At 48.2% G+C, this 27,822-nt stretch overlaps 1 protein-coding gene across 4 annotated transcripts in view; it reads left to right on the forward strand.

Moving 5' to 3' along the window:
• The window catches only part of Pknox1 (PBX/knotted 1 homeobox 1), a 42,726-nt gene that overhangs the window by 5,292 nt on the left and 9,612 nt on the right, over window positions 1–27,822 (forward strand). The window contains exons 1-6 of one of the 4 annotated variants that reach the window (XM_028767869.1): window positions 14,687–14,924; window positions 16,576–16,683; window positions 20,971–21,098; window positions 23,064–23,235; window positions 24,495–24,665; window positions 27,226–27,325. In XM_028767869.1, coding sequence (XP_028623702.1) covers window positions 16,633–16,683; window positions 20,971–21,098; window positions 23,064–23,235; window positions 24,495–24,665; window positions 27,226–27,325 — 622 coding nt within the window. In that variant the 5' untranslated portion in view covers window positions 14,687–14,924; window positions 16,576–16,632. Of the gene's footprint in view, window positions 1–14,686; window positions 14,925–16,573; window positions 16,684–17,514; window positions 17,593–20,970; window positions 21,099–23,063; window positions 23,236–24,494; window positions 24,666–27,225; window positions 27,326–27,822 lie in introns of those variants that run through there. The other 3 variants (XM_028767871.1, XM_028767868.1, XM_028767870.1) reach the window with 3 other exon arrangements.

A 27,822-nucleotide genomic window follows, 5' to 3' on the forward strand; every position in this document is an offset into this window, starting at 1 on the left:
CGGGGGGCGGCGCGGCAGGAAGATGGCGGCGGGGTCGGCGGCCCAGAGGGGCGGCCCGAGCCGGCGTGGGGCTCCCCGCGGGAGTCCGCGGACGGTGACAGCGTGTCGCGCGTGTCCACCGCCGGTCGGGGATCGCTTCTCGGGGAGCGCTTGGCCCGCTGTGCTCGCTCCGTGTGTATCGGGGAAGAGAAGCGGTGCAGCTAGGATCAACCGAGCCCGGCGACATCGAGGCTCCAGGCTCCCTCCGGAGGCCGCGGCCTGCGCGGTCGGTCCCGCCGCGCCACTCGGGAGCGGGGGCCGCGGGGGGCCAAGTTTGAGCACACATCAGGGATTCAGGAGAGTTGAGACGTGGGTGTCGGCTCGACGGGGAAGCTTCTTCCAGAAGTGACTTTTTTGTTTGTTTGCTTTTTGTTTTCGTTTTCTGTTTTATTCTTTTTTTAAAGATGTGGGTGCTTTCCACTAAAGGATGGAACAACACGCCCCTAAGCAGGTCTCCTGTCATGGCACTAGAAAAATGAGCTTTTCCCTAAACACTCCAGGGAAGGGTTTGACCGAGGCGGGAACGCGTTGCTAGCACGCTTTTTGTTGCTCATTCGGTGTCCAGGTGAGGCAGGCAAGAGTCCGCAAAGCCATCAGCCCGTGCGTGCCGGGCATCCCGTTGGCAATAGCGGTTTGAGTGTTAGATCCACCATTGTGTGATGTACCTGATGTACCGTTGAAGCTTACGGTTCTTCCTGGCGAGCTTTGGCACCAGGGCACCAGGAGTTGATGCTGGTTCCCCTTAACCGGCTCTGTGATTCAGGGGCCAGCAGTTTACATTTAGTAACGTTTCGATGGCCTTGTATCCTAACTTTTAGGAAGTCCCAATTGTGAATTGTGGAAACAAAGTCACCACACGAGTAGTAACATTGAGTTACACGCTTGACTTTGGCCCGGCATTGTAAAAACCAGAACCGTTGAGAGGAAAAAGAGATTTGCCAAAGTTCAAAGTGTGGATCCAGGAGCTGAAACTTTCCCAGGGTCAAAAAAGAGTACAGTCACGTTGAAATAGCTCTCAAAAGTATCTGACCTAGTGGGGCGGTGGTGGCTCGCCCCTAATCTCACCATTCAGGAGGCAGAGTCAGTTGGATCTCTTTAGCCTGGTCTATAGAGTGAGTTCTAAGATAGTCAAGGATACATAGAGAACCCTGTCTTTAAAAAAAAAAGTATTGGGCCAAAGTGTGGAGAGCCCCAGGTTAGCTCACTGTGCAGCTGGGCTGAGCAGAGCCCTCCAAGTCCTTTGGGAGTGTGGTGAGGTTTCTGTGATAACTCAAATGCTTTGTGGACATACCTCACACTGGTCCTGCTCATCTCCTGATCTGATTGCCTTCCTCATTGAAGCTACTGTAGATACTTTGTTTTTGTCAGTTTCTGTCCTCGTTAGAAACCCACATACATTTCAGCCGTCTTTGGTAGGAATATGGATGGATGGATGTTCAGGGCCCTCTTCATGACCTGGCTTTGTTGCCAGAGGTGACAAGGAATTCAAGTAATGCAACAGTCAGGAGAACTTGCTATCCTGATGCTGTGGTGTGGTCTCACAGTGGTGGAGGGTGAGAGGTTAGCCACAGCCTTTGGTGGGTTAAGCGGTCTTACAGTTAGCTGCGCTGAAACCAAGTGAATTCTGCTTCCATCTTGTGTAGAGTAAAAGTATGCTGTGTGTAGAAAGAGTTGATTGGTAGAATGAACAAAGTCCAGACTGGACAGTCATTTGGTGCAAAGCAGACACAGGCCTGGCCACAAAGGCTGCTCTAAGTATTACATTACTGAGGGGATGCCGGGTACCTGGCCTGCTACAGCCCCAGCTGTTCAGCTATTGTTTCTGGAAATTTCCCCCAGAAGGCAGTCAGTGTGGTTAGTGTGGTGGCTGGCCTGTGGTTTGAGAACTGTTTCTCTGATATTCTGTAGCTCTTGATGGAAAGAGGATGGGGCAGCCTCTTACTCCAAGTATTTTCAGGGAGGTGTTGGGGGAGGGGGTGAGGGAAAACATCTGCAGAATCTTGAAAACCACTAGGTAGGGGATGTAGTTCACGATCAAGCTCTTGCTTTACAAAGCCCTGACTGACTCCAAACATCCCTACTCCAGGTGATTTTATCATCCTGGGCCTTTCTCTGGAATGCTGGCGTGTGGTCATTCTGATGGGTGAAGTCACAAGGCCCTTCTTCCTTCCCTCTTGAGGGGAAGCTGATGAGTGTGGGTTGTCCGTGCTCTGTGTATAAGTGAAGGGGCCCACCTTCTGATAGAGGTGACTCTCTCTGTGTGCTGAGTGGGCTCCCCCTGTAGTCACCGTTCTGTCTGGTCATCACCCAGCTCCCCTCACATTCTCTCAGCCCTCACCTTTGCCTTCTTCCCTTTGTTAGCTATGGACACAAGATTTCTGAGCTCTCTCTCCCACACCACCATCATCCGCACACTGACCTCTGCGCTGGGAGCTAGCTGCCTTTTTAACATCAAGCGCCCCTTCTTTTTCTTCCCAGCAGCCACAGTTTACTTTCTGTATGTCTGAAGGTGTGAATTTTAGATATCCCATATAAGTGGAATGATGATTTACCTTCGTGTGATTGACTCATTTCACTTAGCAAAATTGCATCCGTATTTTAGCTTGTGTCTGCATTTCCATATTTTTAAGCCTAATAAAGTTCCATCCTATGTATGCCCTGCATTTTGTTCATCTACCATTGCTGAAATTTTGGTTCCATCTGCCTTTTGGCTACTGTAAGTAATGCTGCCATGAACACAAGTGTGTGGGTATCTGGGCTCTGCTTTTGGGGCATTTGATACAGTCTCAGGAGTAGATTTCTACATCATGTTGGTAACATGTTGGTTAAAGAACCGTTGTCCTGTTTTCCCACAGTAGCAGTGCCATACTCAAGGTTTCCAGATTTTCCACATACTGGCATTTGGGTGTTTGGTTGTTTTGTTGCAAGAGACCAGAGCTTTGTAAACAGTGGGCAAGCACTCTACCACTGAGCTACACACTAGCACCAGTTTTCTGTGTGGTTGGTTTTAAAATTGTTGTCCTTGTGTGTGAGATGACATTTTGTATGAATTGCATTTTCTAGTGACTAGTGATGTTGAGCAACTTTTCATGGGTGTATTTGACATTTCTGTGTTTTCTTTGGAGAAATTTCTTTTAAGTTCTTTGCCCACTTTTGAATCTAGTTTGTGTGCATATATTTAATATATAAATTGTCAAAAGTACTTCTGTATCTGGCATTATCATATAAATTTATGAATGTTAACATAAATATTTCTTATTTTAAAATTTTAAAGTTGGGCCAGAGAGATGGCTCAGCAGGTAAAGAAAGTTGTTTGCCACCAAGCCTGACAGCCTGAGTTCAGTCCCAGATCTCACGTGGTCTAAGAAGACAAATGACTTCTCCAAGCGTCCCTTTAACTTCCGCACTACCTGTGGCATTGTACACACATACAATAAAGAAATAAATTTAATTAAAAAATGTTAAGTGTCACAGTTGTTTTTTTAAAAAAATATCTTAATGGTTATGCCTGATGTATCAGGGCCTTTGCATTTAACTGTTGACTTTGTGTTTTCCATCTGAAAAACGACTTTCTTCACGGTACTAACTGGGTTGACAGGGAATCTGGTATGGAAGGGCAGCAGCTGCTGGAAGAAGGCCTAGGGCCTCGCTCTACACTGCACTGTCACTGTCGCTGTCCCTGAGCAGCACAGGGAGTGCCCAAGGGAGAAAGTTTGTCCTAGGGAAAGCATACTTAGCTAGGAGGAGTTACGGTCCCTATTCTCCGCTTTCTTCCTTTGCTTTCCTTGTGCTAGGGATTGAACCTGGGACTTCGTCCATATGAACTACACATTACCATTGTCGTCTATGTCTCAGGACAGTTTCACTGCTCTAACAAGGACATTATGCAGGTTTTGTGTGTCAGTTTGTATTGACGCTGGTGATAGTCACATAGTCTTAGAGCTTTGATAATAAATTTCATAGCTATGATAGACCCTCTAACTCAGCCTCAAATCAAAGACCCATTCAATGTCTTTAGTTAGGTCCAAGGAGATAACAGGTAAGTGCTTGCTGCACAAGTGTGGGACCCCAAGCTCAGATCCTCAGGAACCCACATACAGCCGGCTGTGGTCTCGCATCTGTACATCCCAGCATTCCGTGCGATGGAAGGCTTGCCTGGCCAATGCAGCAGCAGACAAAAAAGAGTGGAAGATGACTGACCTGCATACGCGTGCCGTCACATACATGCTAGCACTCACCCTCTCAGACTAACACCGTGTCTTTGTTATAAGAGTTTTGATATGCCTTTAGTTGGATTCTGTACATTTTTATTTTTATCTGCTGTGTAGCCCAGGCTTGCCTCAAATCATTCTTCTGCTTGAGCCTCCCATGTGGCTGAGCTGTGTGAGTGGGGGGTTGCAAGTGTGCCACTCTGCCTGGCACAGGTTTTGTTTTAATAAGATTTAATATCTGATTTTATTTGGATATTAAGTTTTAAATGGCACATTCTCAAGCTTTGAAAACTAAAGTGATTTCTTGGCAGATGTTTTCCTTCAGATGAGTTACTTATTGACTGGACATTACGGTGCTGGGGGATGAGAACCAGGGCTGTTTGTGATTTATGAGCCCCAGTCACTTGCAACTTCTTTTTTCATGATTTATTTTAAATATATGAATATACTGTTGCTTTCTTCAGATACACACCAGAAGAGGGCATCCAATCCCATTACAGATGGTTGTGAGCCACCCTGTGGTTGCTGGGAATTGAACTCAGGACCTCTGGAAGAGCAATCAGTGCTCTTAACCACTGAGCCATCTCTCTAGCCCCACTTGAAATTTCTTACACAACAAAACTCCCTTGATTTTGTGCTGGGTGACTAATTCCCTAAAAAGCTCCTGGAGAAGGTGTCCTTTTGAAGACAGCCCTTTGCCAGTTTTTTTTAGAATGTCCTGGCATTTCAGGTTTAAAAAGCAGGTTTAGTTTGGACAAGAACCATCAATTCGTAAGGAGGATTAGTAACGGAAGAAAAATGTCAAGACAGTCCAGCACTCTCGAGTGCTGTCTTTATCTGCCTTCTGCTGTCATGTCTGTCTGTTTTAGTGCTGATTTTCCTTTCTGCAGACTCCAGAACTGAGCTTGCCTAGAATATCCAGCTTCTCCAGATTGGAGTTGTTTAGGCTGACTCTGATAGCAGGTAGCACTGAGGAAGCTGTCCTGTGTTGGTTTTGGCAGCTGGAAAGGACCACAGGATGCTAAGGCCTATCTAATGACTTGAGACGGCACCACCTGAATTGATAACTACTTTAGGTGGGTGAAAAGTTGAGTATTCCAGAACAGATAGGGTTACACAGAGAAACCCAGTGGAGGTGCTCTTTGCTTAACTGTGGCCTGTGTTTATGTGGTCCTAGAGCTAGGGGTTATTCTGTGACTGTGTGTGTTTGTCCATTCATTCAGGTGGAGCCTATATTTGTATGGCCCTATAGCTAAGGGGTAGTTCTTGAGGGGGTGGGTGTGGGGGAACACTCCATCTCCTGTGGCTCCCAGCAGTGACCAAGTAGTTCTCAAAGGAGTGAGAATGTTAGGAGGGACATGAGCCAGATCACTCAGTCAGAATCTCACATGCTTCACTAATCAGAAGTGTCTCTGGATATTGCTAGATGTCCCCTGGGTGTCCAAATTGTCTCCAGGTGACAACTGCTGATATAGAGGATTTAAACAGTATGACAAATGAACCAATAAACATGGACAGAAGTTTGTGTTTAATAAATAAAATGTAGATTGTCTTCACCACATAAACACTTAGCAAAATTAGCCCTGTGTTCAGATTTTAAAAAATCCCTCAAGTTTCAGAATATTAAATCCTAGTCAGGTTTTATCAGTTAAGAGGCAGAATTGCTGTGAGTTCAAGGCTAACCTGGGCTAAACAAAAAACAGATCCTTCTCCTAAAATGGAGATAGGAAAGACCAGGTATGGTTAATATCTGCCTGTGACTCCACTCTAGGGAGTGGAGGCTGCATTGGGGTTCAAAGTTCTCTTGAGCCACGAGACCTATTCTCAAAACCAAACCCTGAACAATCTATGAATTGAGAATTTGAGACCACAGTAACATAACCTAGTTAGAACTTTGAAAGGGGAGCTAAAGATTCCTATATAGGAACTTTGTGTATATTTGTATAACTCCTGTATATTTCTTGGAATAAAGAGGAGATTCGGAAACTGTCCCTGTGAGGTGGGGCACACATTTAATATCAGCACTCAACGGGCAAAGCCAAAAGGATCTCTGAGTTTGAGACCAAGACACACAGCGAGTTTCAGGCCATGCAGCTTCAGTTAGGGCTACACAGACCTGGTCTCCAAAAGCAAAACTGTTTTCTGCCTCGGAATAAATGAATGACTGCAGCAGTTTTCTGGCTTACAAATGAATAACTACATTACACATCCCCACCTCCAGGATAAAGCAGAGCCAGTATTCAGGAGAAACTAAATCCACAAGTGTACTTACTGGAAAACAAGAAAGTATGCAGATTGAAGTTTCAGCTTAAGGCAAAAGAAAAATTAATTCAAAGAGGGGAAATCTGGTTTTGTGCTTGTTAAATTTGATTAAGAAGAAATTAGAGAAAAATAATTTTTAAAAAAAGATATGAAGGTAAATTGAAGGTGACACATTGGGGCTGAAGAGATGGCCCAGAGGCTAAGAGCACAGGCTGCTCTTCCAAATGACCCGGGTTCTGTTCTCAGCACCTACATGGCAGCTCACAACTATAACTCGAGTTCCGTGGGATCTGGTGCACACTTCTGGCCTCCAAAGGCATCAGGCACATGTGGTACACAGATGTGCCTGCAGGCAAAACATTCGTGTATGCATAATAATAAAAAGGGACAGCACATGCATGGTGGCAGTGCCTCTGGGGAGTGTGGGTCATGTATGAAGAAAGCAGGGTTTGAACTGACCTTCCAGGTAGAGAGCATCTTGAACATGCTCCAGGCACAGATGAGTGAGTTCTATGGAATTTTCGTAGAACAAGTCATTTCTGTATTGTACAGACTTCAGGAGTCACTTAACTAAATAATTGAGCTCCTGCTGTATACCCAGCATTGGGAATACAGCCGGTGGCTGGGAATGTGGGGATGACTAGAAGCAGCCAAAGTTCCTCCCTGGGATGCACAGAAGTTTGTGCCTGGGAGGAAATCAGCTCATCAGCAACCCGTTAAAAGAAGTGGTTTCTTACAGCTGTACTCAGGACGGGAAGGGAGGTGAGCTTTGGTCCAAGCAGCTGGTAAGGGGTCAGGGCGACTCCACAGTGAGGTGACGGCTGTGTGGAGGAGCGTATGTAGAAACCATTCTACATGGAAATGGAAACTGTCCAGGCCTGGGAGAAGGTACGGTGGAGCCTGTAAGAAACCTGAAGTGGCTGGATGCGTCAGGGAGAAGGGAGAACCAAGGCCCAGCCATCACTGGCTATGCTCAGAATAATGGTTTTCATCTTATGGCTAGTAAAGTCCCTGAAAGGTCTTAGACAGGTGTGCTAGCATCAGGTTGAGGTTTCAAGAAGCTCTTTAAAGACTTAGGATCAAAGCAAGAATGAGAAGTAGTTGAGAAACATTAAACTTTGTAGGGCGTGTGCCATACCTAGGCACCTGGTGTCCTGATGGGCCCTTGAGAGGGCCTGGCCAGCTCTGTGACAAAGATTTTTTTAAGTCTTACTTTATTTTATTTTTTTCGAGACAGGGTTTCTCTGTACAGCTCTGGCTGTCCTGGAACTCACTCTGTAGACCAGGCTGGCCTCAAACTCAGAAATCCGCCTGCCTCTGCCTCCCAAGTGCTGGGATTAAAGGTGTGCACCACCACTGCCCAGCTTAAGTCTTATTTTTAATGATGGTTCTTAAACACTTTCCCTGTTAGCCCGCTACCCACCAGAGGTAGTGGAAAAGAAAGGGTATGGGGAAGTGGACCTGTATAGAAAGGTTCTTTGGAGCAACTCCTGTCTGTGTTGTCTGGAAATTAGCAGTTCAGTTCACAGGTCAGCAGTGGCAGCTTGATCCACTTGCACACACCTCACACCAGCAGTCCAGCTTGGCAGAGCTGGTTAGCAACAGTGATGGCACGACCTAACAGAGACAGCCAGGCCTCAGCCTCAGCTCGAGTCAGCAGAGGGAGCAACAAGAACACCAGGAGAAGTTCAGGGAAGTGAAGACCAGCGAAGACTCGAGACTCACAAGCATTGCACAGCTGGCTGTCCCAGCAAGCCGAACCTTCTCTTCATCACTCTATGGAGTTCTGTTTATACCCTCCAAACATCACGTGTCCTCCATGTGCCTTGCCTCCATGTGCCTGTCTCAGCTGACATCACTGCCAGTCAGCCCAAGTCCGTGGAAGCAGCACACCACCAGAGGTTTTTTGGTGCGTTTCTCCCTATGGAGTCCCCACAAATGCAGCTCAACTATGCATTGTAAGGCAGACCAATCCATGTGTGTCGTTAGCAAAGAATCCTTCATCACCTGTCCCTTTACGTGCTTGCTTTAGCAGAATATCCTCTCTCCTGTGTCTGCTTCAGCCAAATGTTTCTTCATGAGTCAGCCTTAGTCTTTCACACCTGTGTACACTTTCACGTGTTTGCCCCAGCCAAACACCATCCAGCCGACTTTCCAAAGAACCTTAGGTTTCCACTTCACAGCTCCACCTCTGTGATCTGCTGTCTGCAGTCCCCGCATTCTCATTCTTAAGCTGGCTCCATTCTGCTTGTAGCTTTTCCCCACAGAGATTCTGCATGGTCAGTGTCTCCCACAGGTCGGGTCTCCCGTCTCATGGCAGTTACTGCCCAGCGTTTCACACAGCACTCAAGCCTGCCTGCAGGGCCTCCAGCCCTGTCACACTTTACCTGGTCTCTTAGACCTCCCTTTGAAAACTGGGTACAAGTCTCTGTGCAAGGCCCTGTAAATCTTGCATCTGTCAGGTTGCAAAGCTTGATTCCTAGAACAAAGTTGCAGAAGCGCTCTGTTCTTAGGGGAGGTCAAATGAATCTATGCCTTTATATCTTGTAAGCCTGGGGGAAGGGTACGGGGTGCCTGGCAGGTTTCTGAGGTGAACTCACAGTGTCTCTGTTGTTGCCCTGGTGCAGACTACTTGGCTTCTTTTTAATATCTCTAGTCTTTTCTACAGTTATGCGCTTGTCTGTAATTCTAAGTGAGCTCCTCTGTGTCTAAACTGTTTTTTCCAAATCTTTCTCTTCTGCTTTTTGCCCACAATTTCCACTGTAAGCTTGTCCAGAAGTATCCACCAATAATAAGCGCATCATAGACTGGGAATTTCTTCCACAAGATGAACTAGGCCATCTGCCTTCACTTCAGCTCTGTACAGTTCACCATAGACAAGATGTGGGCCAGTCCTTTGCCAGATCGTCCACAAATGGCGTCTAGTCCGATGCTCAATGAGATTCTCCTTCCTGTTAGAAACCTTGTAGGCATGCAGTGTTTACTCTCCACATTCCTGTCAACCTTCTGGCCTTCCAGGCTCCCTCTGAAATCATCCATCCACCTCCGCCTAAAGTGATTGAAAATGTCTAAGTCTCATCTTCAGGCTTTCCCAAAGACCTCCCACAAACAAGATCCAGAGGCTGCTGGTCAGGCCATCACCATATCCACCAGCTTCTTGGTACGAGTTTTCTGTGTCAGGATTTCATCACGGCAGCAGGAGACTTGCCATACACAATGTAGGAGAGGAAGCAGTTTTGACTCACAGACTCAAAGGTATCAGCCCATGGTAGGCCAACAACAAGACAAACATCACAAAGGTCATGTCAGAGGATAATTGTTTATCTCATGGCACCCAGTAAGCAGAGACAGGAAGAGAGCAGGTTAGCTATATTCTCTAAAGGCATGTCTCTAGGCACCTACTTCAACAAGGCCTTCTCCAGCAAGGCCCCACCTACTGAGAATAGGAAGGTTATGAATATAATAAAATGCAGTCTGGATGGTGAGGACACATTCCATCACTCCAGGCCCAGCACTCAGAGAAGCACAGGCAGGTGGATCTGTGAGCTCAAGACCAGCCTGGTCTACACAGCGAGCTCTGTGTAGACCAGCCACACAGAAACCTTGTCTCAGGGGAAGAAAAAAAAAGTTATTTGGCTTATAGTTCTGGAAACTAAAAAATTCAAAAGTACGGTTGCTTGCCTTAATCCCAGCACTTGGGAGGCAGAGGCAGGTGGATCTCTAAGTTTGAGGCTAGCCTGGTCTACAAAGCAAGTCAGAACTACACAGAGCCGGGAGGTGGTGGTGCACGCCTTTAATCCCAGCACTTGGGAGGCAAAGGCAGGCTGATTTCTGAGTTCGAGGCTAGCCATAGTCTACAGAGTGAGTTCCAGGACAGCCAGGGCTACACAGAGAAACCCTGTCTTGAAAAACCAAAAAAAAAGAAAGAAAGAACTACACAGAGCCTGGATTTAAAAAAAAAAGATAGAGCAAGGGGTCTCTTCCTTCCTTCCTTCTATCCTTCCATCCTTCTATCCTTCCATCCTTTCTTTTTTCTTGGTAATAAAATCAGCTGGTGTCACAATGCAGTCCTGTCTTAGAATTCTTGCACTCTTGGCGCTTTCCCTTGTCCCTCATTGATTTTCATGACTATTTACATTACTAAAGAAAAACTCACCCAGTGGCCTTGTTAAAAACAGTAAGGCAGATTTAATTCAGGGGCATCCCAGCAGGCCCAGGAACTGAGCAGATAGTTCTGCAGTGGGAGGGAGACTGGCTCCGCTCAACCCAGCGGGAGGATGGAAACCGGGCGAATGGAAACCTAGAGCCCAGGAGCTGGAACTGGATGGAAATCCAGGCTGGATTTTGTTTTTGTTTGTGGGAGGACTTTGGAAAAGCCTGAAGATGGCAGAAGTTTTCAATTGCTTTAGGCGGAGGTGGATGGATGATTTCAGAGGGAGCCTGGGAGGCCAGAAGTGTGAGAGAAATGTGGAGAGTAAACACTGCATGCCTACAAGGTTTCCAACAGGAATGAAGATCCCATTGAGAATCGGACTAGAACGTCTAGCAAAGGACTTGCCTACAAATCTGAATGGAAAAATCAATAGGAGATAGCATGGAAGGGGAGCATGTGACATGATGTGACAGGGTTCGTGTTGAGGGCAGGCCAGGGTCACCAGACACCTCCTGGGAATGATGCATTTAATTAGCTGTCATAGGTGTTCAGGCCTCTGAAGCCAGTGGTCTGGCCAGATCTACATGGCTGAGGTCTCCTGTTAAAGGCAGGACTACCAGGACAGCGGCAGTTGTGAGGGAGCCCTGCTTGAGAAGGGGGTCAGAGGAGCCTGAGTTAGGGGGAGTGGCCAATAGCAGCATTGGCCCACAGCCTCTCACTCCAGTTCCAGTCAGCCTAGGGAAGCTCCTCCAAGTTTGAAGTGTCCCCCTTACATGTTTGAGCACAGTTCTAGGCCCCTCTTCTTTTTCTGCTAAGCACCCACTGCTGTGTCCCTTTGAGTGGATGGAGCAAGTATGTGTGGGTATACATCACCCACGATATATCTCCGTCTGTATTTCTCTGCAGTAAAACCGTGCATTCCTGCTAACACTCGCGTTTCCCCATCACCACAGAGTGCCTTGAACACCCCTATTCTCTGTCACTGGGAAGCCTGGCTCTAGTGGGTAGCTCTTGTATTTTCCTTCCCCGATGGAATCTCTTGGTCTTAAAAAAAGCAAAAACAAAGCAAAAAAACCCTCCAGCATATTCAGTCCTTCCCTACGTTAGCCCAAAGTAGGCCCTTCAGTCTGTCCGACACTTGTCTGCTCCAGCGTGCTCACTGTAGACGCTTCTGCGGGGCCTGTCAGGCATGCTTTGTGAGCAAGGGTTACAGGAAGTGACCATTCTATTCTTGGAAGGGTTAAGAGCTATTGCAGAGCTGAACTCTGTGTGTGGGTTGTGAGAGTCAGGCAGTTGGCTTAGGATGCCTGTCCCTTCCGCTCTCAACGGAGCGTCCCCTCTGTCCTCCAGCAGTGGGAGTGTACGTAGTACGTGTGAGTGTGTGCACGGGTTCAGACTGGAGACAGGTCACTCAGCTCTCCAGGATGATGTGATAAAAGTCAGATGTTGTCTCAACAAAAAGAGCTGTGGGATCATGAGTCTGAGAACATGTGTAGGCGCTAAATACTAGCCCAGTGTACCCACTGAGGGGAGTGTGACACAGAGGTACACACTCTTAGCATGGTTGGGCAGAGGTAATGTGTCACAGAGTACAGCTACAGTGCTCTGCCACTACAGTGGGCAAGAAGGCACAGAGACTAAATCTCTGGGTTGTTACACTGGCTTCCCATGGGTGTCCGTTGGCCATCATCTTTTAGCCAGATTTTTGCCCAGGAAGCCTCCTCAGTGAGGCTTGAAGATGTTGGTGGGAAACTATATCCCGCAGTGGCACCTTTGCCATGTGTCGCATGGGAAGTGTCCAGCGAGAACTGTCTGGAAGCAGTACAGGACCAGCCATTTTTGTGACACCGTCACTTCTAGACTGACCTGATTTTGATGGAGAACTGTCAGTATACTGTTGGATTCCAGGTCTGACTACCCTGGATGATCCAGTGCCATTCACAGCAGGGTCCCTTCTACCCAACACGGCCAAAGGGGGGTTATCTACTCCAGGGAGTCCAGGGGCTCTTTAGCTAGTTTTAGAAAGCAAGTTGTTTAAAATACTTTATAAGAGGTTGGGTATGGTGGCTGGAAGGATGGCTCAGTGGTTAAGAGCACTGACTGCTCTTTCAGAGTTCTTGAGTTCAATTCCCAGCAACCACATGGTGGCTCACAACCATCTGTAATGGGATCTGATGCTCTCTTCTGGTTCGTCTGAAGACAGCTTCAGTGTACTCATTTACCTAAAAAAAAAAAAAAAAAAAAAAGTTGGGTATGGTGGCACACACCTTTAATCCCAGCACTCAGGAGGCAAAGTCAGGCAGATCTCTGTGAGTTCCAGGAGGTGTGGATGATGTAACTCATTGCTAGCCATGCACACGGAATGGGGGAGAGGGTGAGCAGAGCGTCTAGGGAGGGGTACGACCTGTGGCGGGAGAGAATAGAGACAAGGTGGTAGGCTTGAGGGTGTGAACTTTTAGAGACAGGGAAGGAAGGTAGGGGTGGGCTGATGGCTGGGGATGGACTTGGGCAGAGGCAATAGTCACATGACCAGATTTGCATTTTAGAAGCCTGGAGAATGGTTTAGAACAAGGGCAGACTTAGACTCTGGCAGACAGGTGGAAGCTGCAGACTTAGACGTCTGAGGGACTGTGCTGTGCTGAGTCTGAGGGGGCAAGTCTGAAGGACTGTGCTGTGCTGAGTCTGAGGGGGCAAGTCTGAGGGACTGTGCTGTGCTGAGTCTGAGGGTGGAAGTCTGAGGAACTGTGCTGTGCTGAGTCTGAGGGGGCAAGTCTGAAGGACTGTGCTGTGCTGAGTCTGAGGGGGCAAGTCTGAGGGACTGTGCTGTGCTGAGTCTGAGGGACTGTGCTGTGCTGAGTCTGAGGGGGGAAGTCTGAGGGACTGTGCTGTGCTGGGTCTGAGGGGGGAAGGGCAGGTGGAGGCAGAACTGAAGAGAAGCCAGGATGTAGAAGATAGCTAGACTGGAACAACAGCCAAGGGCAGTAGGAGAAGCTTGGAGCAAGCTGCAGGTGTGTGGGTCTGTGTCTAAGAATGGGGTCCTGGGTGAGGTGGAACACACAGACTTAACAGACATAACAGCATTAAAGATTTAACGTGGAGACCAGGAGTCACGGCACATGACTTTAATCCCAGCACTTGGGAGGCAGAGGCAAGTGAATCTTTGTGAGTTTGAAGCCAGCCTGGGCTACATAGTGAGTTCTAGGACAGCCTGGGCTACATAGTGAGACCTTGTCACCAAAGGCTGTCTGGAGTGCTGCTTCTTTAAAGTGGTTTCTTCCCCATCCTAGTACAGACAGCTCATAGGAACGAGGTTCTATGGTGTAGGGTTTGGGGCCATGATTTTTTTTTTGCCCCTCACAGTCCTTCTGTTCACCAGCTGTTGACTCAGTCCTCCCTTCCTGATCCCGAGGAAGTTCTTAGCATGGTTGGCACTCCCCACCATGGCCCCCTCTTACGTGGAGTGAGCAGTTCTACTCTACTTCTCTTGTCATACTGTGCCCTTACCCTGTGACCTCGGGGTCTTCCCCTCACACACTGTGCTGTGTCTTCCTTTTGTTCTCTTCAGTCTCTTGGCTTCATACTGTGTGTATATGTGCATTTGCTTACTAGGGCCGCTGTGCCAGATGACCACAGGCTGGGTCTACTAAAACAGTACAGTGCTCACCTAGCCTGAGGAGGCTCTGGATTTAATCCCTACCACCCACCACACCCCAAAAATGGATTCTCTTCATGGTTCTAGAAATCCATGGTCAGGGTGTAGACAGTTCTACACCCCCTCTGACGGCTCTAGGGAGTCTTTGCCTCTTCCAGCTTCTGGCAACACAAGCAGGGCTTAGGCTTCCTGGACTTACAGGTATATTACCTCAGTGTGGACTGCCATCTTGCCATCACGAGCCTCTTTGTGTGTCTCAAATCTTCCTCTTCTCGTGTCTGGACAACCAGTTACTCCATCGGAAGTCCAGAGGTATCTCAAGACCCTTGGTGTCATTCCGTCTGTAAGCCCCTGTTTGTGCTTAGGTGCTGGGCGTTAGAGTGGGACGTGTCTTGTGGAGGACTCAGCTCATCCCCATGTATGTTCTCTGTACCTGATGGTGACCGAGTGATTCCCGCCCAGGCTCCTCTGCTCAGTTCCCAGGAAGGTATCTTGAGCCTCGTCCGCAGCCTGAGATGTCCTGCCTTGTTTCCCTCCCAAGCCATGGAGCTGTTCTTAGCTGTTTGCTCATCTCGGGACCCACGGCTCTGGTCTTCCAGGTGCTCAGGTGGGAAGCTTGGACCCCTCCCCGCTCCCTCAGTCCACCTGCAGGTTTCCGGCTCACCTTCTTTGACTCTCGGCCTACAGCTCCCCTCCTTGGTTCCTGTACCCCTCAGCCATTCAGTCTGGTCAGAGCATGAGTCACCCACTGCTCACACCTGCTGGTGGTTTCTGCCCACCAACTTGCTCTCCTCACCATAGTCACAAACTCACCTGGTCAGACACATCCCTACCGTCTTCTCCACTCTGTTCAGCCATCTTGTCTCCTGGCTTCCTTCTGCACAGGGGTGGTAGGTGGCCTGCTACTACTTCACAAGTCAGACCTCTCCTGTATGGTGCCTACCGCCCCATCTTCTTCCTCTGTCCCAGCCTGAACCCTGTACCTCATCACTCCTGACATTGACTTGCCAGGGTTTGTCAGTGACTTGTGTCTGTGCCCAAGCCATCTTCCTCATGGCATCCAGTGAATTCACGTATTAGTCCCTTCCCTTGTGCTAACTCCTGGGCCTGTGAAAAGCTCTGGTGCTGTGCTGGGGACAGCCTCAAAACCATGCTGCTGAGATGTAGCTAGCTCATATCTAGCTGTGTGGCCTTGGCCCCGTTACTCTGAAGTCTCAGATATAAAGTGGGCATTGTGTAAGAACGCCCGGGGGCTAACATGTGCTCAAGAGGTGGTCTAGCTCTTGCTACCACTACATTGCTGGAGGACTAAACACCCTACCCTTCTTTGAGCTGTCTCAGGGTGTGCTGCTCATTCCTGCCTTTGGCTCACCCTGCTTGGGTTGTATGTGCTTCTGTTTGGCACAGTATCGAGTGTCACTGTACTTCCTTTGGTGACCTTTAGTTGCTTCTGCTAGTGCAGAACAAGTGATGTACCTGCCATTGGCCTTGGAGTGACTAGGCAAGCTGTACCTTGCTGCTCTAGGCCAGCTGGGGCTGTCCCTTTGCTGTCACACTGCATCAGCCCCCCCCCCCCCACGTGCTTGTCAGACCCTGGCCATTGATCCAGTCCGAAGCCCTGTTTGAGGGCTTCTATGGTCACTAAGCAAATGGTCATTGCTTACTTGTTTGTGCCACACACAGATCTGTCTGTCAGGTGCCATCTGCGCCTGTGGGCTCATGGTTTTCACTTCACACTAGCCATTTCCTCTCTTTTCCCTCCAGTCTCAGCAGGTTGTCAGGCCTTTCTTAGATGGCCCTTCCCCGGGGAGGCCTGCTCTGCCCACACATCCTGGGAATCCTGCCTTCCTTTCCCTCTCATGCTCCTAGCCTGTGGTGCCTCTGGTGTCTCTCCTACTGTCTCCTGTTCCGCCCTCCACTGCCATATACTCAAGGAAGGCTGGGCCTCTCTAGGCTGACTCCTGTGCTTTTGGTGTCCCAGGGCCCTACCCAATGCCTTTTCTGTGGAAGAATTGACTGGTTCCTTGTTAGGGGATACAGGAGTGCGGTTGACCATATAATAGTGGGTTGGGGCCCAGCACAGTAAGATGAGTGACTGCTAAGCAAGTGTAGTGTTGCCAAGGAGGGTTTGCTTAGAGTCAGGGACTGCCCCCTCCATGTAAAAGCAGACAGTGTTTACACATTCATGGTGCTGAGGGGTGAAAGACAAGGCATGCTAAGGAAGTGCTAACCGCTGCTCTTCTCTCTTATTTCCCCAGACACCGTTCGCTTCTGACTCAAGATGATCTGATGTCTGAAGTGGACTCTTACCAACCATGATGGCTACACAGACGCTAAGTATAGACAGCTATCAAGATGGACAGCAAGTAAGGCCCTGACTTAGTCTGCATCCTGACGACCGCCACGCGACCTGACACTAAAGTCAGACCGCACTCTATGTGACTAGTTAATCTCCATGAGCTTGAGCATCCAACTTTAAATACAGTAGGCATCCTTTACTCTCAGAGCTCAGAGCTATCAGTTGTGTATGGTAACTCCTTAAGTGGCGCCACCTCCTGGCCAGCCACCAAACCATTTCCAGGCTGTTTAACTGTGCATGCGAGCATGTGGTGCTGGGGATTAAAAACTGGGGCACTTGCTGCCTGCTGCTGCTGGTGCACACCTCGAATCCTAGCACTCAGGAGACAGAGGCAAAGGCTGGCGAATCTCCTGAGTTCGAGGCCAGCCAGAGCGACACAGAGAACCCCGGTTGCAAAAATCAGCACAATACAAAAAAACAACAACAAAAACTAAAACAAAACCGGCACTAACCTAGCATTTGTGAAGACCTGGGTTGATCTCAGCACTGGGAAGAAAAAAAAAGACAGAAAAACTGGATGGATGTGTGTGTTTTCGCAGTGTTAGTAATGGAGTTTTTAGACTCATGCTTGCAGACACTTTAATGCTGGTCCCCTTTAGCTGGGTATTCTGGAGGTTTTGATGTTGAGGCAGTCTTTCTGCATAGTCTAGACTGGCCTTGAACTTCCAATCCACCTGTCTTGGTGTCCTAAGTGCTGGAGCATAGGTGTGTACCATGTACCTGGCTCTGGTTTGTTTTGAATGTTTGTTTGTTGCTTATAGGTCTACATGTACCACAGGGCATGTGTAGAGGTCAGAGGCCAAGTGGCAAGAACCAGTTCTCTCCTTCCACTGTGCAGGTACCGGGCTTGTGAGTCTCGGCAGCAAGTTCCATTACCTCTGGAGCCGTCTGGCTAGCCCCCGCTGGATGTTGTTTGGTGAGACAGGGTCTCGTGCTCTCTACCGTGAACTGCCTCAGCCTCCGGAGTATGAGGTCACAAGTAGGGGATCCATCTTGGCACAGCATTAAGACTGTATACTTCTCTCACAGAGGGTCTGAGTTCAGTTCCCAGAAACCCTGGCAGCTTGCAGCTGCCTGTAACTCCTGCTCTCTAGTATCCAGTGTCGTCTTTTGGACTTAAAGGGCACCTATGCCCTTAATGGTATATACCCACTCAATCCCATGCAGATCCATTGTTTAAAACATACAAGTAAATCAAGATAAAATAAACTGGGAATCCTGTGGCTTTATCTCCCCAGTGGTAAGCATAGGATGGCACTGTCCTAGTAACGCCGCCCTTAGTGGAGCTGCGCTACAGACCTGTGTGTGCTTGCACTGTTGTGTTCTGATGAGGGTAACTTCTTGATGGTCTGTTCACTGAAAACACTGTTCAGTGTTTTCATAGGTGTGGTGTGCACCACAGCAGCTGAGGAGAAGCTCAGCTGACTAACTGGCCCCTCCTTACAGCGGGGGTCCTGTTGAGTGCTGCCTGGGCCTTCTCAGTTGGGCTGTTGTGTTCCTGCTGGGCAGTGTTGGCAGAGAAGGAATGCCACCTGCCCTCTTTTGCCCCAGCCTGAGGATTTGAGGGAGACCAGGGAAGTCTGTCAAGGGTGTCTGGGAGCTGGGGCAGCTCTGCCTCCCTTTCCTTCATGACCAGTTGTGCACTGTTTTTGTCTGGTTGCAGATACTTGGTTTTGTTTAGTGTTTTTTGTTATTTTGAGTCTGCCTTAGGCCTTTTTCTTTTCCTTCACCTGGCTTCCCTTCCTTTCCCCTCCCCTTCACTCCCCAAACACTTCCTGCTTCTTTTGTTACTGTTTTAAGACAGGGCCTCACGTGTAGCTTAGCTCAGGCTGGCCTATAACCTTCTTGGTATATGAGGATGACTTTAACTCCTGATCCTCCTGCCTCCCTCCTGAGCACTGAAATTACAGCTGTGTGCTGCCACACCCAGTGCTGGGTGCTTTGTTTTTTTTTATAATGCAAATCTAATAATATATCTCCTCCCTGAGGCCTGAAATGATTCCCCACCCATGTCAGGCAAGATCCAAACTGCCCTAGCTCTGTGTGTGTGTGCCAGGTTGATATCAGGCCACCCATCACCTCAAGACTACTCAGGAATCTCTGCCTAGAGGCTCTGCCTCTGGCTGCTCCAGTTGCCTTCCCGTCTTGTCCTTCAGGTCTTTGTTCAGACTAGTCTTCTACCTGTCTTCTGTGTATATCTTGTACCAGACAGAGTGGGGACAGCCTCCTGCAGCGGGGCCAGGTGCTCTTTCAGAGACATTCCATGTCCCCTAGGTGGACAGTCACACCATCCTGTAATGCTTTTTTTTTTTTAAGATTTATTTTATTATTTATATAAGTACACTGTTTCTGTCTTCAGACACACCAGAAGAGGGCATTGATCCATTACAGATGGTTGTGAGCCACCCTGTGGTTGCTGGGAATTGAACTCAGGACCTCTGGAAGAGCAGCCAGTGCTCTTAACCACTGAGCCATCTCTCCAGCCCCTGTAATGCTTTTTTAAAAAAAGTCTTTATTATTTTTATTTTCTATGCATTGGTGTTTTGTTTGCATGTATGTCTGTGTGAGAGTGTCAGATCTTAGAGTTACAGACAGTTGTGAGCTGCCGTGTGGGTGCTGGCAATTTGGGTCCTTTGGAAGGTCAGTCAATGCTTTTAGCTCCCGAGCCAGCTCTCCAGCCCTCCCCTCCCCCATGATGTTATTTTATACACACAATCAGAGGCTTGCCTGGTGTTCACTGTGTAGACTAGGTTGGCCTTAAACTCACAGTGATCCACCTGCCTCTGCCCCTGAGTGCTGGGATTAAAGGTGTGAGCCACCTTGCCTGGCTAGTTGCTTTATTATTATTTTAAGAACATGTATGTGTGTGAGCCTGTGTGAGTTGGTGTGTTCCGTACCTGTGCAGAAGCTCTCAGAGGCCAGAAGAGGGTGCTAGGTCCCCTAGAGCTGGAGTTAACAGGTGCTTGGGGAGCCCTGTGGGTGCTGGGACCAGGTTCTCTGGAAGAATAGCCGGCCAGTGCTCTTCATTCTCTAGCCCCCAGGTTGCCTTGTTTTTTGAAAGAAAAAGAAAAAAAAAAAAGAATTTTCCAAGTATGTTGTACTATCGTACCGTGTTGTATGGAAACAGGTCGGCCTCTTTTTTTTTTTTTTTTTTTTTTTTTTTAAGGTTTTTTGAGACAGGGTTTCTCGGTGTAGCCTTGGTTGTCCTGGAACTCACTCTGTAAACCAGGCTGGCCTCGAACTCAGAAATCCACCTGCCTCTGCCTCCCAAGTGCTGGGATTAAAGGCGTGCCTCACCACTGCCCAGCAAAGCAGTAAGTATTATTTTTTTTTAAGATTTATTTACTTATTTTGTGTATAAGAGTACACTGTAGCTGTTTTCAGACACACCAGAAGAGGGCATTGGATCCTGTTACAGATGGGTGTGAGCCACCATGTGGGGTCTGGGAATTGAACTCAGGACCTCTGGAAGAGCAGTCAGTATTCTTAACCACTGAGCCATCTCTCTAGCCCCAGGGTGGGCTCTTCTTAAGGACAGTTTCACTCTTATGTCAGTAAGCTTCAGGGGAGGAGTAATCCACATTTCATTAAGGACTTAAATCCATTTTATCTGTTTAACAGAGTAAAGATGTTATAACCCTAGTAAACACAGCTGGGCTTTACTTTCTAGATAAAGTGCCCTTTGTTTACAATTGTGTGTTGGGATAGGAGAGATGGCTCCTGGTTAGGAGCTCAGCCTGCTCCTGCAGGGCTCAGGTTTGGTTTCTAGAACCACACTGTGTGGCTCACAGCCACTTATCTCTCTCTCTCACACACACACGCACACACACACACACAAACACACACATACTTAAAAATCTTATCAAAAACCATGTACTTGTGAGTGTATGCTGGGGGTCACCCAGGAAAGGAGCTGCACGTGAGCTCTGTCCTCAGCCCATGGCCACCTTTGCATAATGGCGCGGGGTTGCGTGTGGGAGAACTCGAACCCATCACAGAACTGCAGTGTTGCATTCGAGTGTTTCGTGTGTGAATGGAAGAAGAGCAGACCGCTGTTCACCCTCTCGCCAAGTCACTCACTGGGAGCCGTGCAACACAAAGAGTCAGCTTGTCAGCCGTGCATAGTGACTCACTTCCTCACACATTTGCCCTTCATGCTGCCTGCTCTTAGGGCATACAGAGGCAAGGGTTGCTGTTGGTGGTGTTTGTGTTCTTGTCGGCAGTTAGCTAATCCTCCAGCTCTGTGTGAGCAGCACTGTGTATGTATTCTGGAACAGAACTTCTCCTTTTACAGATGCAGGTGGTCACAGAGTTGAAAACAGAGCAAGATCCCAACTGCTCTGACCCGGATGCAGAAGGAGTGAGTCCTCCTCCCATCGAGTCTCAGACGCCAATGGACGCTGACAAGCAGGCCATTTATAGGTAGTGCCTGGGTGTGAACTGTGTGGTGCCTGGGTGTGAACTGTGTGGCGCCTGGGTGTGAACTGTGTGGCGCCTGGGTGTGAACTGTGTAGTTGTCAGAGGACTAGAGAGACCCTTGCAGGCGTGTGAAGTGGAAGTCAGGGCTGGATCTCAACTGAACACTTTTCAGACTGAGATGGTACTTCTAATAATAAAAGGAAGGTTTTACAATATCCACCTAAATTTGGGTAACCTCTCAGGAAATCTTCAGGTCAGGCATGGTGGTGTACCCTTAGAATCTCAGCACAGGGGATAGACAATTCTAAGCCGGTTCCAGGCCAGTCTGGACTACAAAACAAAACTCATGTAAGTGAATGACCGGAGTTTGATTCCTGGAACCCACAGGGAGTGAGGAGAAGGCCACATATTTGTCCTCTGACCTCCACATAATGCAGGTCTAGAAACTATCATTTTGCTCTCTTGACCTCAGCTCCCCAGGTATCTCCTGAGTGAGCACTCACTTCAGTTACGTAGTATCTTTTCTTGACTGGCTTCTTTCACCTGAAGTGTTTTACCCAGGACTCTGTAAATAAGAGTCTGCTGGGACTTTGTTCCTTTTCGAGGCTGAGTCATATTCCACCATTTATACACCACATTTATCTGTCAGCAGACACTTGGGCCCTTGGGGTTTGGAGTGCCTCATCCTTTTTGAGATAGGATCTCTCTGTAGGTCTGGCCTGCTCTGGAACTCACTGTATAGATAAAGCTGGCCTTGAACTCACAACAATCTACCTGCCTCTGCCTCCCAAGTGTGCCACACAGCCAGCTGTGCTTCCTTCGACTGTCGTGCACTGTGAGCACAGGTATGTAGATGTGTTAGCTGTACACACTGTTAGAAGCTTCCCTCATGTTCCTCAGACTAGAAACAGCCTGGATGTTTCTCAGACACTGGCAGGCCCATTGAAAGGAAGGAATATGGTTGCATAAACATGTTCATGGGAACCCCAACTATTGGAAGCCCTTCTCCGAAGGCTTGCATTTTGTATGATTGCTTTTCCATTCTTTTTTGTTTTTTTTTTGGTTTTTTGAGACAGGGTTTCTCTGTGTAGCCCTGGCTGTCCTGGAACTCACTCTGTAGACCAGGCTGGCCTCGAACTCAGAAATCCACCTGCCTCTGCCTCCCAAGTGCTGGGATTAAAGGCGTACGCCACCACCACCCGGCCCAAATGATTGCTTTTCCATAACACCAAGAAAGACCGAGAGTCCTGGAGCTGCTCTGTGTCCTATTTATAGTGGTGGCTAGACACACATGGAAGGATCTAAGCACCTAGAGTGGCCTATTTTATTATTGGATAGTTCATAAATAAAGATTGAAACCCAGGCATGGTCCCTGCTGTAATCCTAGGCCTTGGAAGGCTGGAACTAGAGGAGTATGAATCAAGGCCAGCCTGGACTGCGTAATGAGACCCTATCATAAAACAAAGAGCAAACAAATAAGAGATATTAGTGAAAAGATTAGGAGTTTTGAAAAAATATTTTCATCTAGTGTAAAACTAACCCAATTAAAAGTATTTCATGAAACAGTTCACTCAGAGTAGCCATACCATAAACATTAAAACACAAGTAATGGATGGGTTAAGAGAGATGGCTCAGTGGGAGAGATGGGCTGTTCTTCCCGAGGACCCAGGGGATCTGGTGCCCTCTTCTGGCCTCCATGGGTACCAGGCGTGCACATGGTGCACACACATGGAATAACATTTTAAAAGAATGTACAGAAACAAGTAGCAGGCTGTTTAAAAATCATTCATACACGCCAGAGAATGCACATCTGTAACTTCATGACTTGAGGCTGATGCAGGAGATCCTCAGTTAGAAGCCAACCTGACTGAATTACGATCCCTGTGTCAGAGGGGCGGAGGCCCGTGGTGCACACATCCCAGCGCGTCCTAGAGAGATGTGGCACAGGCTGGCTCTGTTTCCCCACAGGCACCCGCTATTTCCATTGCTAGCCTTGTTGTTTGAGAAATGTGAGCAGTCCACACAGGGCTCAGAAGGCACGACGTCTGCCAGCTTTGATGTGGACATTGAGAACTTTGTCAGGAAGCAAGAAAAGGACGGGAAGCCCTTCTTCTGTGAAGATCCGGAAACCGACAACTTAGTGAGTAAAGTCCCCACTTTGTTTCTACTTGCTGTGATTGAAATCTGCTCACGCAGTTTACCTTCCTGCCCTTCTGGTTTTTAGCTAATTTTCCCTTTAACAGTCTAACTAATTGTGCCTCTTCGTGAGGTGGGGCTCAGTGCTCTCAAGGGTGTCTGTGAAGATTCCCTGGGGCAGGCTGCTCCTGCAGGGAGTCTGCTGAGCTTGAGCTGTAAGTACAGATCTAATCTTAGAAACAGGCTCCCTCCAGCACTGACACCAGTTGCTGTGCCTTCCTCCTGTCCAATGCAGTAGAGAGGTCTGAGGACACAGCGTCCTTCGTCAGGGCACCTGCACTGACTGTTTGCCCTTTGAACCTGAGCCTCTGTCAGACTCAGATAAACTTAGAAAGCCCACAGCAAGGCCTTCTCTGGGTTTTGTAAATACCTTGCAGGACTCAGGCCATCAGCCGGTCTGTGGAAGCATCATCGTCTGTGGATAAATTGTGTCAGTTTTAAGTCTGTTGCTTTTGACTTCTTGCATGATCTTTACTACTTGAGAGGGTGCCAAGGTGGGCTCCGTCAGACTCTGCGCTGTGCTCTGGAATGCCTGTCGTCTGAGTAAGCATCAGAAAAGCTTTTGGTTGTGGCCCATCCCTGGCCTGGCTCAGTTGCGGGGATGAGCCTCATCCCTGCCAGCACCTCACGTGAGCACGGGATCTAGCTCAGCTCACACTCCATAGCTTTTCTTACTGACTGCTCTCTCACTGCAGCAAGAATGTATCTAGCTTCATACACGAGTCTGTGGCCGAGGGGCTAGCCCGTGCTCACACAAGGAGTGCCAGTAACATGGCACTGATGGCATTTGTGACTTGCTTGAGAGCAAGTCTCCTCAATGCTTGATGATGTCATATTAAACAAGAGAGAAATAATACAAGAAGAACTTGGGGATCTAGAGCTAGGCCAAGTGTTCTTAGACTTGACACCAGACGCATGATCCAGAAACGGCAGAGCTGAGTGTTGGGTGAGGATGTGGAGATGGAGCGGGGCGGCTGCAGCACAGCCGTGCTGAAGGAGGCACCCTGCTCTGTGTGTGGCACAGGCGCAGCCAGAGCTGGGGCAGAGACCCTAGAGTGCTGGGTCACAGTGCTGTTCCTCTTGTGTTGCTAGCACTGCTGCTGTCTCTGTCTAATAAGTAAGAGTGGTGACAATGGCGACTTCTGATACGGACGGACAGCACACTGTTTCCCAGCTACAAGTCTTTATTTCCTCTGCCTCTAGATGGTGAAGGCGATCCAGGTCCTGCGCATTCATCTTCTTGAACTGGAGAAGGTTAATGAGCTCTGTAAAGATTTCTGTAGTCGGTACATTGCTTGTCTGAAGACGAAAATGAACAGCGAGACCCTGTTGAGCGGGGAACCTGGAAGTCCGTACTCCCCTGTGCAATCCCAGGTACTTGCCTTCGGGGCCCAGTGTGCTTTTTGGTCATTGTGGTATTATTGGTCCCATAGCGTTAACTCCGAGACCGTCAGCTCCTACACAATTGCTGGCTTCCTTGATGATGAAAGACCCTTCTTAGCTCTTTTTCTTACTGTAACCATTTCAGGGAATATAGCCCTGGATATTAAGTGCATTCTCACTGCTGTGTGACCATTGCCACCACTGTAACTTCAGGACTTTCTGGTCTTCCCAAAGGAAGTCCTCTCCCATTAAATACAGCTCATCCCGGAGTTCCCCCGGCCCTGTCATTCTCTTTTCTATCTCTGAGTTGACTAGCTAGCTTCCTCACAGATGGAGACTCATACAGCACGGCTAATGTCTCTTCTCGGAGTGCTCTGAAACCTAGTCAGGGATAAAGCACCATTGTACTTTAGCCTTCCTGGTGTGTGGTGGTATTTCGTCATGAACTTTATTTGTATTTTGTTTGTATTTCCCTGATAGCAAATGATGCTGTCATGTGCTGATCTGCCATCTCTGGGACGTCTTTGCTAAAAGTCTGCTTACGGCTTTTGCTCATTTTTTTTTAACTTTTATTTTCCTTACATTTCTGAGTTTTGAAAGTTCTAATTGTCTGCAGATGGTTATCTGCTCCAGCATCTGCTTTTCTTTCCTGTTGTGTCAGACGCCAAGTGGGCATGTTTCAGGAGCGTCTCCGTCTCTGTCCGATGTTCTGTGCCATCGGTCTGTGTGTCTGTACCGTGAGGCCCTGATTATTACAGCTCCCCGGCAAGGCTCAGCCTTGGAGAGGTGTTTCCTCCCGCTGCATCTTTCTTGGGATTGTTCTAGCTCTCCTGGTGGCTTTACTTCTCCATATAAATTGTCAACGATGCTGTGTAGATCTATAGAACAAATCCACCGTGGGTTTTGACAGAATTGCAGGAGCTGACATCTTTACTCTGTGATTCTTCAACCCACACCACACCACACATCTGCATCACCTGGGCCTTTTTGTCAGTGCTCTGTGGCTTTCAGCATAGTGACCCATGAGGACACACAAGTAGCTAGGTATAGTGGCATGTACTCCTAATCCCAGCACTTATGAGGCAGAGACGGGCAGATCTCGGTGAGTTTGAGGCCAGCCTGGTCTACATGTAAGTCCTAGGACAGGCAGAGATACACACTGAGACTCTATCTTAAATACACACAGGTGTCTCTCTGAGTGACTATAAATGGACTGTGAGTGTTTTTAAAGACTTACTTAGTTTTAGATGTGTGAGTGTCGCCTACATGAATGTATGTGTGTCTTGTCTGGTTGCCAAGGACACAGGAAGACGGTATCAGACTTCCTGGAACTGCCATGAGTGAGCTGCCATGTAGTTCTGGGGACCAAACCCTAGTTCCCAGAACCACCCGTGTGCTCTTACCTCCTGAGCTGGCTCTCCAGACCCCAGATTATAGTTTTTGGTTTTTGGTTTCTGAAGAAAAGCAGTTAAGTTTGTTTTGGTTTTCTTTTTGTTTTTTGAGACACAGGTTCTTTGTGTAACCATGTCTGTCCTAGAACTCTGTATCTCTGTAGCCCAGGCTGGCCCCAAACTCAGAGAGCTCTGCCTGCCTCTGCCTTCCAAGTTCTAGGATTAAAGGTGTATGTCACCATATAGCTTTTCTTTTTCTTTTTCTCCTCCCTCTCTCTCTCTCTCTCTCTCTCTCTCTCTCTCTCTCTCTCTCTCTCACATGCACGCACACACACACACACTTTCATGTGTGGAGGAGTTAATTTTTAATGTACCCCAAGAATATTCATAAGAATATCACACAAAGCATATAAACCTGTGTGTTTCTGTGAGCAGTTGTAGAAGGTAGTGGATTTAATTTCAACATTGCGTCATGTGTGTAGGATGCTTTAGCCGTGCTTGTGGGTCTGTTACTTTTTTACCCTCTTCCCCATCTGTCAGAGCCCCTCCTAACAGTGGATGCTTGTTCTCATATCTTAAGGCCCTGATGAGTTCATTTCTCCATTCTAAATGAGGCATTTGTTCCGTCCATTCCCTAGTCTGTCTGTCTGTCTCTCTCACTGGTCCTGTACAATAGGGAGAGCTCTGTTTGCTCCCTTCCTGACCTCTGTGCCGTCTGTTCCGCTTTCTTGCCTATTGCGTCAGTTGAAATATACAGTGCTGACTGAAGGTGAAGGCGGACTTCCTCCTCTTGTCCCTGGTCGCTTCTGGTGCCTGTCAGCCTGTGTTGTCAGCTCTGCGTGTGCTCCTTCTGTCCTGAAAGGTCTGGTTGTAGAGAAGTGTCTTAGCCGAGTCTAAGGAGGAAGCTGTGTTCTGAAAGCAGGGTCTCTCTGCTCACCTCCTGGGCTTGAACAATAGGATCATCGTGACCAGTGTGGCTGGGTTTGCATCTCTAGTTCCCGTTGGGACACTTGTTCTCTGAAAGCTAGTCAACTGCGTCTGCTCTATGGCCCTGGCCTCCCCTTCCTATTCCAACATTATGATATTTCTTCCTTTGAAGTTTCAAACATGGTTTTTCTGTGTTCTAATAATTCTCCCAATGTGTATGTTCTGACATTCAGCAGATTCAAAGCGCCATCACAGGCACTCTGAGCCCCCAGGGAATTGTGGTGCCAGCATCAGCCCTGCAACAGGGAAATGTAACCATGGCAACAGTGGCAGGTAGGACCATGTAAAAACAGACACTTTTTCCATGAGCTTTTGCAGAAACAGATCCATTATATTAGAACAAGCACATATATAAGTGTCTTTTAACTCCCATTTTTCTGTCCTCAGTTTCACTGTGTCTTACTGAGTGCCCATTACTCACATAGCAGGGCTAGAGTCCAGAGCGGTTCCGGTACCTGCTTGTTGGTTTTCAGCATGAATGTTGTACAGATTGTGGCTTTCTACCAAAGGCATTTGGGAAAAGGTTTCATATAGGGATTGAATATACACAGCAAGGGGCTGGAGAGGTGGCTGAGCTGCTAAGAGCACTTACTGCTCTTCCAGAAGATCCGAGTTCGATTCCCAGCACCTGCATCAGGCTGCTCACAACTTTCTGTATCTCCAGGTCTGAGGTTCCCTGTGGGCGCTGCACTCATGTGCCTATACCTACACTCACACATAGACATGCATAATTTAAAACAATAAAGTAAAAAAAGAAAGCATACATCAAA

Source organism: Grammomys surdaster, unplaced genomic scaffold (genome assembly GCF_004785775.1).
Source record: "Grammomys surdaster isolate TR1022 unplaced genomic scaffold, NIH_TR_1.0 183, whole genome shotgun sequence".
Lineage (NCBI taxonomy): Eukaryota > Metazoa > Chordata > Mammalia > Rodentia > Muridae > Grammomys > Grammomys surdaster.